Genomic DNA, 15,091 nt, shown 5'->3' with positions numbered 1-15,091 from the left:
AAGCTCCTCCTATTTGATGACACATTGGGGTGAATTTTTGCAGTGAAAGCAGAGTGACACACCGCGTGATGGTGGCGCGTCAATCGCTAGGTGAGAGACGCGAATTTGTGGCGTCGCGTGTCATGTGGAGTGAATGCAGCATAAGAGATGCTCCACTCCTCATTACCTGTGAATGTTATTGAATAAACCTGTGGCAAGCTCTCTCGCTCTGGCATAAAGCACTGTTTACCATATCAATGGAGCGAGGGGGGGAGGGGCCGCTCCACAGAGTGTAAATGGGCCAAAGTGTCAAAGCTGCTTTCAGAGCAGGACAGAACACTCCAAAACACAGTAGAAGTAGAGGTTTGTGATGTGACCTGTGTAATAGCAGACAGAAATTGCTTTGACATGAAGACAAACAAAATGCATCAACCATTTTGGATATATTGTTCAAAATGTGCATTTGTGTTTAGCGTTTGAGCCGTTTTGTTGTACAGTCTTTCACACAAGAGCCCAATGACCTTTATAAAGTGTCAAAACAGTTGTTAATTATAGTTTACTGTGTTTACTTTTTACCTTTCTTATTTCTGATTGTAAACCTTTATTACACTTATAAAACACCACTATAGCATATATATTCTGAAAGTACAGGTTGTCCTGAAAAAAAAAACAGACATAAAACTTGATTGTAGCATGCAGCAAGAACTGTTAAGAGCATAATAAAACATTTATGCAGGTGAGTGAACTGTCCAAAAAATGCCCTCGGACCCCAGAGGGTTAACTTATAAAAAACTTACCTTTAACTATTGAACTTAAGCCAGCGTTTAATACAATTGCATATGCTGCCTAAATCGCCAAGGTGTGACAGGACCTTTGATAGGGATTTTTCCAATTTTCAAGATTTTTTTTTTTGTGACTTTGACCTATGACCTATGATCTGGAAAATTTAATCAGTTCTTGCCTATCAGGATATGAATCTTCAGCAAAAAATTTAACAATATATGAAAAAATTGTGGGCCCAGGCTGTTCCCAAACAGACAAACAAACAAACAGGCGAAAACATAACCTCCTCCAACTTTGCAACTTTGCAGAAGCAAGCATTTCTCTCTCAGGGCCTGTTAGTACAGCTGTTAACTGTAAAAATCGTTCAAATCTGGTTACACGCACCAAAATTTGACTGTGTATACCTTTTGGTACATATTCTAGAAAAATAACTTTAGCCATTTGAATTTTCAATAGGGGGCCAAGTAGGGGTCAGTTGAAGAATTGCACAGGGTCAAAATTAAAAAATGTTCCAATCATATTGAAAGTGACACCACATTATGTATCTGATGACAATGATTCCAAAAAGGTATACGAGGGCTGTCAATAAAGTATAGGTCCTTTTTATTTTTTTCAAAAACTATATGGATTTCATTCATATGTTTTTACGTCAGACATGCTTGAATCCTCGTGCGCATGCGTGAGTTTTTCCACGCCTGTCGGTGACGTCATTCGCCTGTGAGCACTCCTTGTGGGAGGAGTCGTCCAGCCCCTCGTCGGAATTCCTTTGTCTGAGAAGTTGCTGAGAGACTGGCGCTTTGTTTGATCAAAATTTTTTCTAAACCTGTGAGGCACATCGAAGTGGACACGGTTTGAAAAATTAAGCTGGTTTTCGGTGAAAATTTTAACGGCTGATGAGAGATTGAGGTAATACTGTCGCTTTAAGGACTTCCCACGGTGCGAGATGTCGCGCAGCGGTCCCAGGCGCCGTCGTCAGCCTGTTTCAAGCTGAAACCCTCCACATTTCAGGCTCTATTGATCCAGGACGTCGTGAGAGAACAGAGAAGTTTCAGAAGAAGTCGGTTTCAGCATTTATTCCGGATATTCCACTGTTAAGGAGATTTTTTTAATGAAAGACGTGCATACGGGTCCGTGCGTCGGGACGCAGCCGGCGCGGTGCGGCGGCACAGGAAAAACACCTCTGTGGTTGATAACCATTTATAAAATCCAGGCGGCTTTGATGGCTTTCAGTGGAGTGAGTATATGAGAAATTGTTTAACAGCTGGACATGTTCCAACTTGTCCTTAAGGCTTTCAATGGAGGTATTTTTCCTGTGGCGGAGCGTTGCAGCGGCTGCGAGTCGACGCTGCAATCCGTCCGCACGTCTTTCATTAAAAAAATCTCCTTTAACAGTGGAATATCCGGATAAAATGCTGAAACCGACTTCTTCTGAAACTTCTCTCTTCTCTCACGACGTCCTGGATCAATAGAGCCTGAATGTGGAGGTTTTCAGCTTGAAACAGGCTGACGACGGCGCCTGGGAGCGCTGCGCGACGTCCCACTGCGTGGAAAGTCCTTAAAGCGACAGTATCACCTCAAAATCTCTCATCAGCCGTTAAAATTTTCACCGAAAACCAGCTTAATTTTTCGAACCGTGTCCACTTCGATGTGTCTCACAGGTTTAGAAAAAATTTTGATCAAACAAAGCGCCAGTCTCTCAGCAACTTCTCAGACAAAGGAATTCCGACGAGGGGCTGGACGACTCCTCCCACAAGGAGTGCTCACAGGCGAATGACGTCACCGACAGGCGTGGAAAACACACGCATGCGCATGAGGGTTCAAGCATGTCTGACGTAAAAACATATGAATGAATCCATATAGTTTTTTAAAAAAATAAAAGGACCTATACTTTAGACCTCGTACATAGTTTTGACTATCTATAACTGAATGCTCTGGAGTTATGGGGTAAAACAGCAAGAATGGTGACAAAGGTCAGTTTCAATTTGTACAGGGGTTAAAAGTTAAAATTGCTCCAATTATAGTAAAACGTGGTGCAAAATGGAAATAGTTCCGACTCTGTTGAATTTTGGTCTCCAAAGTAAAGGTCAAACAATGTCGACGTCTATTGGATTGTATGACGTGACATCTATTACCCCGTACATAATAACTAAGCATGACACATGGTGCAAACTATTCCTTTTTAAAATCCTACTAACTCAACCAATATTTTGCATCATGTTTTACCATAACTGACGCAACTTTAACTTTTGACCTCTGTACAACTGAACGTGACCTTTGTCGCCATTCTTGCTGTTTTTACCTCATAACTCCAGAACATTCAGGTCACAGATAGTCCAAACTATACCTTTTTGGAATCTTTGTGATCAGACACATAATGTGGTATAGCTTTCAATATGATTGGAACATTTTTAACCCCTATGCAGTTCTTCAATTGACCCCTACTTGGCCCCCTATTGAAAATTCAAATGGCTAATGTTATTTCTCTAAAATATGTACCAAAAGGTATACCAGTCAAACTTGGTGCTTGTAACTGGATTTGAAGGATTCCTCTGCAAAATATCGGTTATCTGCTGCACTATGTGGCTGATGTTCTCCTTTTGACCGGCAATGACAGTTGACAAATTCTCTACAAATCATTCACTTAAAACATCTACATTTACTTTATGGCTTCTGAAACCTCCATCTGCATTTCATGAAATAAGCTTGTCTGTGAGTTCTTTCAGTTCTCAACCTCAGTCTGGACTAAAACCAGAACTTGCTGTTGCGGTTAATTCCATCGCAATCAGCTGCTGATGTTTGTTCGGTTTTGCAGTAGTCATATACTTGGTCCTCCATCAATCCACGTATACCAGGTTAACAAGGTGATATATCTTGGAATTAAGTGAGGTCTCTGCTCCCACAGTGACACATGCACACCACCACTCAGACATTACATATTGTTTATGCAAAATGATCACATTCATGCACACACGTGTCACAGCTGCTAATTACAGTGACATTCGAACAATGCAGGGCTAATGATAATTGCAGGATGAAGCTGTGCCTGTGTTTATTGTCCTCATTGCTCACAGTTCCTCCACTTTGTCGCCCTTTCTCCACCTGATTGTGGCTGTGTGGGCTAATATGCAGTCTGTCACTTGTACTTTTACACCCTATATTAATGCATGGAGGGAGAAAATACACACTGAGAACTTGGCTGCTTCTGCCTGGTGTTGTGCCAGCCAGAAGGCCGCAACAACAGCAGGTGCACACTTGGGATCTAAACTCATTTCCTCTGTGAACCTTCCCTGATTTGGCAAGGTCCTTTGGCCCGCTGACTCTTTTTTTAAACTCATTTTGTGTGTTGATCTGTGCAGATGCCTGTCATGTGTGAACAGTGCCTTCCAATGCCACTGGTGCAAGTACCGCAACTTATGTACCCACGACCCCTCCAGCTGTTCCTTCCAGGAGGGACGAGTCAACACCTCTGAGGTTGGTGGAGGTCTAACGGCAACAGTATACAAGCAGTATTCTCGAACAACTTTTCTCCTCTCTGTCCTTTCCATCCTGTCTACCTCCTGCTCCTCTCCTTGTTTCCTTCTGTCTGCACTCTGCTGTGTGTTCCAGCTTTGTGCCAGCCTCAGGGCACGACTTCAGAAAGACACCCGTCTAAGCTCTTCTATTTACAAATTGGCGTTTCTCATCCAGAGCTCTTGTTCTCTGAAATAGCAATTAACAGTCTATTAAATGGGATGTTATTGAGCTTACGGAGTCTTAAAAAATGACACAGGATCAATCTTGCCTAGTCAATCATGTCTGTTTGAGTGTTTGCTTTGGTCTAGTTCAGTGGGGATTGCCTGTGTGTGTACTTGTTGGTTCCTGTGTGGATCTTATGTATCTCTGTTCATGTTTGTTCATAATAAATGAAAAATATACGTTGACAGCTTCTCTTAGTATGTTACTGTATGTTGTCGCACACATAGTGTTATGCCATTACAGGTGGAAGGTGAAGACGTCCATCATGACAGTCATATCGCACAGTCACATTGTGTTTTTGTTTTGTTTTTAGTATTTAATGAGTATCAGGATAACATTAAAAGCCAGCGACTGAATTGAAAAAATGACTTCTTGCAAAAGAATCCTAAATTATTTAGAATTATAGACAATATAAAGGATTGCAATTTATACTACAGGTCGTGTTTGATTGAAGTTAATAAATTACAGATCAGCATGAAGAACAGTGTAATTATATATAGTTATATCTATCAATCCATACAGCTAATTTATCTTTCCACCCCCTAATGGCCATCACCACAGATCATTCTAGACTAGTGGTTACAAGAGTGGGGGCTGTCCCCCACCACCACCTTTCACAATGGCTCAAGAACGGGGGTTATGAGAGGTCATTTAAAATAAATTAAAAACATTTCTTTGACTTGCAGTTTTGCAATAAAGTTCAAAATTTCCTTGTATATAAACCACGTGTATATAGAGAATACTTCATCTTACTCACTTCTACTTCAAAATGGTGATGAAGGTCTCAAATCATCTTGGCCAAAACCCAAACTCCAACACTTCAACCACTGAAATGTAACAAGCAGTGTTTTTTGTTGTTATTGTTGTTGAACCTTTTTATTTTCTTACTTGTCCTAATTCATACAGACCAACCGACTGGTTGAAAACGTTATCACACTGGGAGAGGTAACAACTTGTAGACCCTCACCAGGGTAGTGATGGTCTACAGGTTAATGTGGTGGGCTTGTGACCAAAGTATCCTTATTCAATCTCATGGAAAGCAGCGCGGAGGTTTCGCGCGTAAAGACCGATTCACTTTGGAAGCGAGACAAAGGAACACCTCCATTTCGGCGTGTCAGAGGACACGTTTGGACATGTCTGTCTCGGCTTTCAATGCTTACCATTCCAGTAAGTATCAGTGAAATTGTGAGAGCTGGACATGTCCAAACTCCTCTCTAAGTCCCTTGTTAGTAAATGATATAATAATTGATCAACATATTGATTTATTCTGCCTTACAGAAACCTGGTTACAGCAGGATGAATAGTTTAGTTTAAATGAGTTCAACACCCCCCGAGTCACACTAACTGCCAGAATGCTCATAGCACGGGCCGATGCGGAGGATTAGCAGCAATCTTCCACTCCAGCTTATTAATTAATCAAAAGCCCAGACGAGCTTTAATTCATTTGAAAGCTTGACTCTTAGTCTTGTCCATCCAAATTGGAAGTCCCAAAAACCAGTTTTATTTGTGTTGTTATCTATCGTCCACCTGGTCGTTACTGTGAGTTTCTCTGTGAATTTTTGGACCTTTTGTCTGACTAGTGCTAGCTCAGATAAGATAATTATAGTGGGTGATTTTAACATCCACACAGATGCTGAGAATGATAGCCTCGACGCTGCATTTAATCTATTGTTAGACTCGATTGCTTTGCTCAAAATGTAAATGAGTCCACCCACCACTTTAATCATACCTTAGATCTTGTTCTGACTTATGGTATGGAAATTGAAGACTTAACAGTATTCCCTGAAAACCACCTTCTGTCTGATCATTTCTTAAAACATTTACATTTACTCTGATGGACTACCCAGCAGTGGGGAATAAGTTTCATTACAGTAGAAGTCTTCAGAAAGCGCTGTAACTAGGTTTAAGGATATGATTCCTTCTTTATGTTCTCCATGCCATATACCAACACAGGGCAGAGTAGCTACCTAAACTCTGTGGTGAGATAGATTATCTCATCAATAGTTTTATATCCTCATTGAGGACAACTTTGGAAAAACTTGAAAAAAACCTCTGAAAAAGAGAGCCTTAAATCAGAAGTGCCTGACTCTGTGGTATAACTCACAAACTCGCAGCTTAAAGCAGATAACCCGTCGTGGAGAGGAAATGACATCTCACTAATTTAGAAGATCTACACTTAGCCTGGAAAAGAGTCTGTTGCTCTATAAAAAAAGCCCTTCGTAAGCTAGGACATCTTACTACTCATCACTAATTGAAGAAAATAATAACAACCCCAGGTTTCTTTTCAGCACTGTAGCCAGGCTGACAAAGAGTCAGAGCTCTATTGAGCCAAGTATTCCTTTAACTTAACTAGTAATGACTTCATGGCTTTCTTTGCTAATAAAATTTTAACTATTAGAGAAAAAATTACTCATAACCATCCCAAAGACATAACATTCTCTTGGCTGCTTTCAGTGATGCCGTTATTTGGTTAGACTCTTTCTCTCCGATTGTTCTGTCTGAGTTATTTTCATTAGTTACTTCCTCCAAACCATCAACATGTCTATTAGATCCCATTCCTACCAGCTGCTCAAGGAAGCCCTACCATTAATTAATGCTTTGATCTAAATATGATCAATCTATCTTTATTAGTTGGCTATGTACCACAGGCTTTTAAGGTGGCAGTAATTAAACCATTACTTAAAAAGCCATCACTTTGACCCAGCTATCTTAGCTAATTATAGGCCAATCTCCAGCCTTCCTTTTCTCTCAAAAAATCTTGAAAGGGTAGTTGTAAAACAGCTAACTGATCATCTGCAGAGGAATGGTCTATTTGAAGAGTTTAGAATTCATCATAGTACAAAAACAGCATTAGTGAAGGTTACAATGATCTTCTTATGGCCTCAGCCAGTGGACCTCATCTCTGTGCTTGTTCTGTTAGACCTCAGTGCTGCTGTTGACCATAAAAATGTTATTACAGAGATTAGAGCATGCCATAGGTATTAAAGGCATTGCGCTGCGGTGGTTTGAATCATATTTATCTAATAGATTACAATTTGTTCGTGTAAATGGGGAATCTTCTTCACAGACTAAGGGTTAATTAATGGAGTTCCACAAGGTTCTGTGCTAGGACCAATTTATTCACTTTATACAGTCTTCCCTTAGGCAGTATTATTAGACAGCATTGCTTAAATTTTCATTGTTATGCAGATGATACCCGCTTTATCTATCCATGAAGCCAGAGGACACACACTAATTAGCTAACTGCAGGATTGTCTTACAGACATAAAGACATGGATGACCTCTAATTTCCTGCTTTTAAACTCAGATAAAACTGAAGTTATTGTACTTGGCCCCACAAATCTTAGAAACATGGTGTCTAACCAGATCCTTACTCTGGATGGCATTACCCTGACCTCTAGTAATACTGTGAGAAATCTTGGAGTCATTTTTGATCAGGATATGTCATTCAATGCGCATATTAACAAATATGTAGGACTGCTTTTTTGCATTTGCGCAATATCTCTAAAATTAGAAAGGTCTTGTCTCAGAGTGATGCTGAAAAACTAATTCATGCATTTATTTCCTCTAGGCTGGACTATTGTAATTCATTATTATCACGTTGGTCCTAAAAGTTCCCTGAAAAAGCCTACAGTTAATTCAAAATGCTGCAGCTAGAGTGCTGACAGGGACTAGAAGGAGAGAGCATATCTCACCCATATTGGCCTCTCTTCATTGGCTTCCTGTTAATTCTAGAATAGAATTTAAAATTCTTCTTCTTACTTATAAGGTTTTGAATAATCAGGTCCATCTTATCTTAGGACCTTATAGTACCCATATCACCCCAATAGAGCGCTTCGCTCTCAGACTGCAGTCTTACTTGTAGTTCCTAGGGTTTGTAAGAGTAGAATGGGAGGCACAGCCTTCAGCTTTCAGGCTCCTCTCCTCTGGAACCAGCTCCCAATTTGGATCAGGGAGACAGACACCCTCTCTACTTTTGAGATTAGGCTTAAAACTTTCCTTTTTGCTAGAGCTTATAGTTAGGGCTGGATCAGGTGACCCTGAACCATCCCTTAGTTATGCTGCTATAGACTTAGACTGCTGGGGGGTTCCCATGATGCACTGAGTGTTTCTTTCTCTTTTTGCTCTGTATGCACCACTCTGCATTTAATCATTAGTGATCTATCTCTGCCCCCCTCCACAGCATGTCTTTTTCCTGGTTCTCTCCCTCAGCCCCAACCAGTCCCAGCGGGAGACTGCCCCTCCCTGAGCCTGGTTCTGCTGGAGGTTTCTTCCTGTTAAAAGGGAGTTTTTCCTTCCCACTGTCGCCAAGTGCTTGCTCACAGGGGGTCGTTTTGACCGTTGGGGTTTTTCCGTAATTATTGTATGGCCTTGCCTTACAATATAAAGCACTTGGGGCAACTGTTTGTTGTGATTTGGCGCTATATAAATAAAATTGATTTAATATGATTTTTGATTTTTGTTGTTTGCTTAATTTGGGAGGGGGGGTGGAGAACATAACAATTGATGGATGGCAAGTTGTCCAACATAGAGAAATATTGGATTCAGAAAAGTTATTTGGACTCGGCTACGCCTCGTCGAATATAACTTTTCTTCGTCCAATATTTCTCTATGTTGGGACTCCTTACCATCCATATTTGCATAATACGAGGTCTGTGATAAAACTAACGTACCTTTTTATTTTTTTCAAAAACTATATGGATTTGAATCACATGCGATTACATCAGACAACCTTGAACCCTCGTGCGCATGCGTGAGTTTTTTCACGCCTGTCAGTTACGTCATTCGCCTGTGGGCTGGCTTTGAGTGAGGAATGGTCCACCCCTCCAGTCGGAATCTCTTTGTCTGAGAACTTCCTGAGAGACTGACGCTTTTCTTGATCAAAATTTTTTCCAAAACTGTGAGGCACATCGAAGTGGACATCATTCGCGAAATTCAGCTGGTTTTTCTGTGAAAATTTTAACAGCTGATGAGAGATTATGGACTGTTGCTGTCGCTGTCGCTTTAAGGACTGCCCACATAGTGGGACATCGCGACGTGCCCTGAGCCGCCGCTGTCTGCCTGTTTCGAGCAGAAAGCTTCCAAATTTAAGCCTCTGTTGACCCAGGACGTCGTGAGAGAACAGAGAACTTTCCAGAAGAGGTCGGGATCAGCAGTTTATCCGGACATTCCACTGTTAAAGGAGATTTTATTAATGCAAGACGTGCGGATGGGTCCACGCATCGGGACGCAAACACCTCCGTGTTGATGACCATTTGTAAAAACCAGGCGGCTTTTGATGGCTTTCAGTTGAGTGAGTACTCTCAGAAATTGTTTAACAGCAGGGCATGTTCCAACTTGTCCTTAAGGCTTCCAACGGAGGTGTTTTTCCTGTCGCGGTGCGCGGCGCCGGCTGCGTCCCGACACGTGGACCCGTCCGCACTTTCTTCATTACCAAAAAGCTCCTTTAATAGTGGAATGTCCGGATAAACTGCTGATCCCGACCTCTTCTGAAAGTTCTCTGTTCTCTCACGATGTCCTGGGTCAACAGCGACTTAAATTTGGAAGCTTTCAGCTTGAAACAGGTAGACAGCGGCGGCTCAGGGCACGTCGCAACGTCCTGCTCCGTGGGCAGTCCTTAAAGTGACAGCAACAGTCCATAATCTCTCATCAGCCGTTAAAATTTTCACAGAAAACCAGCTGAATTTCTCGAATGATGTCCACCTTCGATGTGCCTCACAGTCTTTGAAAAAAGTTTGATCAAGCAAAGCGTCAGTCTCTCAGGAAGTTCTCAGACAAAGAGATTTTGATGGGAGGGGTGGACCACTCCTCACTCAAAGCCAGCCCACAGGCGAATGACTTAACCGACAGGGCATGAAAAAACTCTCGCATGCCCACGAGGGTTCAAGCTTGTCTGATGTAATCGCAACCTGATTCAAATCCATATAGTTTTTGAAAAAAAATAAAAAGGTCCGATACTTTTCTAACAGACCTCGTATATTATAAAATATGCTGTTAATTTACCATTTTCAATACAATCTGCAATCAGTATAAAACGCTAAGTAAGACTTTTGTAAGCTTTGCAATCTAGCAGAATAATGTTGTATGACAATAAAGCTATTATGGCAATATGGTATGGTTATGCCATATCTACAATCTCATGAAACTCAGTATTTACTTATGAAAGAATGAATCTGACCACTTTGGTGCAATTCAAAACAAACTCCTGCTGTTTGCTAAAACAAACTCTGCTGTGGTTTGTGGTGTGAAATCAAAGTAAACTAACCTAAGGATGGTCTCATAGTGTATATGACAAATGGAAAGAAGAAATAATGACGAAAATGATGATGATTAATGATGGATTAATAATCATAAAGAATGAACCTTGAGTCTCTGGTCATTATGGTGATGACTTTTTTTTTTTTTTTTGGCTGTTACTTTCATATACATCCATAATCCATTGTAGAAAGAAATATTATTTTAGACTGCACCCATTTCCTTGTAAATCATTGCTGTCACTACTGAGCAGTTCAGAATTGACAGGAGCTGGAGAGTGTCTAAGATGAGCATTGCATGGCACTCCGCTTAATCCTGTTCATGATTCACATATGGGGTAGTCTTGCAACTGGAAAAAGAATGTAAATATTGGTTGTCTTTCTTGGTTTCTCCAGGACTGTCCCCAGCTGGTGCGCTCTGAAGAGATTCTGATCCCAGCAGGGGAGGTGAACCTATCACCCTAAAGGCCAGAAATCTGCCCCAGCCTCAGTCTGGTCAGCGAGGCTATGAGTGTGTCCTACACATTCAAGGGGTCAGCCACGAGTCACCGCCCTCCGCTTCAACAGCTCCAGTGTGCAGTGCCAGAACAGCTCGGTATGCCTGGGTGATGTCAATGATCATACAATAGTGTTCAGAATAATAGTAGTGGCTATGTGACTAAAAAGATTAATCCAGGTTTGAGTATATTTCTATTGTTACATGGGAACACGGTACCAGTAGATTCAGTAGATTCTCACAAATCCAACACACCAAGCATTCATGATATGCACACTCTAGGCCTATGAAATTGGGCTCTTAGTAAAAAAAAAAAAAAAGTGGAAAAGGGGGTGTTCACATAATAGTAGTGTGCATTCAGTCAGTGAGTTTGTCAGTTTTGTGGATCAAACAGGTGTGAATCCGGTGTCCCCTATTTAAGGATGAAGCCAGCACTATTGAACATGCTTTCTCATTAAAAGCCTGAGGAAAATGGGACGTCCAAGACATTGTTCAGAAGAACAGTGTGTTTGATTAAAAAGTTGATTGGAGAGGGGAAAACTTATTACGCAGGTGCAAAAAAGTATAGGGCTGTCATCTACAATGATCTCCAATGCTTTAAAATGGACAAAAAAAAAACAGAGATGGTGGAAGAAAACGGAAAACAACCATCAAAATGGATAGAGAATAACCAGAATGGCAAAGGCTCACCCATTGATCAGCTCCAGGATGATCAAAGACAGTCTGGAGTTACCTGTAAGTGCTGTGACAGTTAGAAGACGCCTGTGTGAAGCTAATTTATTTGCAAGAATCCCCCGCAAAGGTCCCTCTGTTAAATAAAAGACATGTGCAGAAGAGGTTACAATTTACCAAAGAACACATCAACTGGCCTTAAAGAGAAAATGGAGGAATATTTTGTGGACTGATGAGAGTAAAATTGTTCTTTTTGGGTGCAAGGGCTGCAGTCAGTTTGTGAGACGACCCCAAACTCTGAATTCAAGCCACAGTTCACAGTGAAGACAGTGAAGCATGGTGGTGCAAGCATCATGATATGGGCATGTTTCTCCTACTATGGTGTTGTGCCTATATATCGCATACCAGGTATCATGGATCAGTTTGGATATGTCAAAATATTTGAAGAGGTCATTGTTGCCTTATGCTGAAGAGGACATGCCCTTGAAATGGGTGTTTCAACAAGACAATGACCCAAGCACACTAGTAAACGAGCAAAATCTTGGTTCCAAACCAACAAAATTATGCCTCGCAGATGTGAAGAAATCATGAAAAACTGTCGTTATACAACTAAATACTAGTTTAGTGATTCACAGGATTGCTAAAAAAGCAGTTTGAACATAATAGTTTTGAGTTTGTAGCGTCAACAGCAGATGCTACTATTATTGTGAACACCCCCTGTTTCTACTTTTTAACTAATAGACCAGTTCATAGCCTTAAGAGTGGCATATCATGAATGCTTGGTCTTGTTGGATTTGTGAGAATCTACTGAATCTACTGGTACCTTGTTTCCCATGTAACAATAAGAAAATATACTCAAAACCAGCAAGAGAATCCATCGACTTCTGCAGCATATTCCCCGGAGAGACACACATGCATACACCTTTCTCTCCTTCACACCTCGCTCTCTCTCTCTCTCTCTCATATGCTCACAGAGAATTCAGGCTAGAAATGAGTCACTTAGGCCCCAGCACAATGTCAGAGATTAGGAGAGTCACATCCCGTCTCTGTCCCAGCCTCCTCAAGAGCACAGCTGCAGATTTAGTGAAAAAAAGTTGAAGTCACTATATAAGACTTTTGCAATGGTCACATATGTGCTGACACATTCCATATGCCATAATGGCTCCCACAGGAGCTGGCCATGGTCCTTTTTGTCGAAGAGGATGGGGACGTGTCTGACACAAAATGTGCTTGTTCTGTGGCAGTGTGTGCATGGACGGCCTGTGCATATACTGTAGGTCCAGTGTATGTCTACCCTTGGACCTTTTCAGAGACAAAGTGGGGAAAAGATAAAATACAGATAATTTGAGTTTTATTGTAGAGTTATTGGTCATTTACTGCTGGATGTTTATATTAAGCTTCAATGAGCTTTCCAAAGGGAGTGTGTTTCTGTGGTGTAGAACTGATTGCCCACTCTACATGAAATCTGAGCACAACAAACGGACCACTGGCCATGTCAGTGGTACAATTGTTTAATACCATTATTATTACTTGGACTATGCAGTCTTCCTTTCATTTCGTTACATTGGGAACCACTGGCCAAAGGTCAGTGACACAGTTGTTTAATACTGTTATTACTACTTGGACAATGCAGTCTTCATTTCATTTAGTAACATTTGCATTAAAAATGGGTTCCATTTCTCCATAATTAATGAACATGAACTGTGGTCAGCGCAAAAAAAGCGACAAAAATTTCCTCTTCTTTCTCCATGAAAATTTACCATGGAGGCAGTATGATTGATTGATAATCCCTTACTGCATAAATTTATGCGGGCAAGCTTTACAGTTGGGTAAAAAGTATTTAGTCAGCCCCTGAGTTGTGCAAGTTCTCCTACTTAGAAAGATGAGACAGGTCTGTAATTTTCAACATAGGTACACTTCAACTGTGAGGAAAATCACATTGTCGGATTTTATAAAGAATTATTTGTAAATTATAGTGGAAAATAAGTATTTGGTCAACAACACAAGTTCAACTCAATACTTTGTAACATAATCTTGTTGGCAATGACAGAGGTCAAAGGTTTCCTGTAAGTCTTCACCAGGTTTGCACACACTGTCGCTGGTATTTTGGCCCAATTCCTCCATGCAATCTCCTCTAGAGCACTGATGTTTTGGGCTGTTGCTGGGCAACATGGACTTTCAACTCCGTCAACAAATTTTCTATGGGGTTGAGGTCTGGAGACTGGCTTGGCCACTCCAGGACCTTGAAATGCTCTTATGGAGCCACTCCTTCTTTGCCTGAGCGGTGTGTTTGGGATCATGGTCATGCTGGAAGACCCACCCATGTTGCATCTTCAATGCTGTCACTGATGGAAGGAGGGTTTTGGCTTAAAAATCTCATGATATATGGCCACGTTCTTTTCTTCCTTTAACACGGATTCAGTCGTCCTGTCCCTTTGCAGAAAAACAACCCCAAAGCATGATGTTTCCAACCCCATGCTTCACAGTAGGTATGTTGTTCATGGACTGCAACTCAGCATTCTTCTTCCCTCCAAACATGACGAGTTGAGTTTTTACCAAATGTTCTATTTTGGTTTCTTTTGACCACATGATATTCTCCTACTCCTCTTCTGGATCATCCATATGCTCTCTGCAAACTTCAGATGGGCCTGGACATGTACTGTCTAAGCAGGGGGACACTCCTGGCACTCCAGGATTTGAGTCCCTCTCTGCATAGTGTGTAGCCTTTGTTACTTTGTCCCAGCTCTCTGTAGGTCATTCGTCAGGTCCCTCCGTGTAGTTCTGTGATTTTTGTTCACCATCTCATGATCATTTTGACCCCACAGGATGAGATCTTGCGTGGAGCCACAGATCGATGGAGTTTATCAATGGTCTTGTATGTCTTCCATTTTCTTACAACTGTTCCCACAGTTGATTTATTCACACCAACCTGCTTGACTATTGTAGATTCACTTTTCCCAGCCTGGTGCACATGTGCAATTTTCTCCTAGTGTCCTTCAACAGGGTCAAGACAATCAGGGTCTACATAGGGCTACTTCTTCTCCACACAATCAATGTTTTTCCCTCCAACTGTTGTGAAAGTGTCGTGACACGGACCCACAACAGGGGGCGTTAATGAACGGACAATGGATAAGCCAAAAAGTACAATTTAATGTTGTGAATCACACAACGA

The 15,091-nt window shown here is 41.3% G+C and overlaps 1 protein-coding gene across 1 annotated transcript in view; it reads left to right on the top strand.

Annotated features, from left to right (window-relative positions):
- Positions 1-15,091, top strand: part of plxna2 (plexin A2) — a 694,900-nt gene that overhangs the window by 453,254 nt on the left and 226,555 nt on the right. Inside the window, 4 exon segments of the mRNA XM_034173103.1 lie at positions 4,119-4,233; positions 11,148-11,199; positions 11,202-11,291; positions 11,294-11,346. Of these exon segments, the coding sequence (XP_034028994.1) occupies positions 4,119-4,233; positions 11,148-11,199; positions 11,202-11,291; positions 11,294-11,346 (310 nt within the window).

The sequence above is a fragment of the Thalassophryne amazonica genome, chromosome 6, assembly GCF_902500255.1.
Source record: "Thalassophryne amazonica chromosome 6, fThaAma1.1, whole genome shotgun sequence".
Classification (NCBI taxonomy): Eukaryota; Metazoa; Chordata; class Actinopteri; order Batrachoidiformes; family Batrachoididae; genus Thalassophryne; species Thalassophryne amazonica.
The sequence above is the reverse complement of the archived record's forward strand: the minus strand, read 5'-3'. Positions and strand labels throughout refer to the sequence as shown.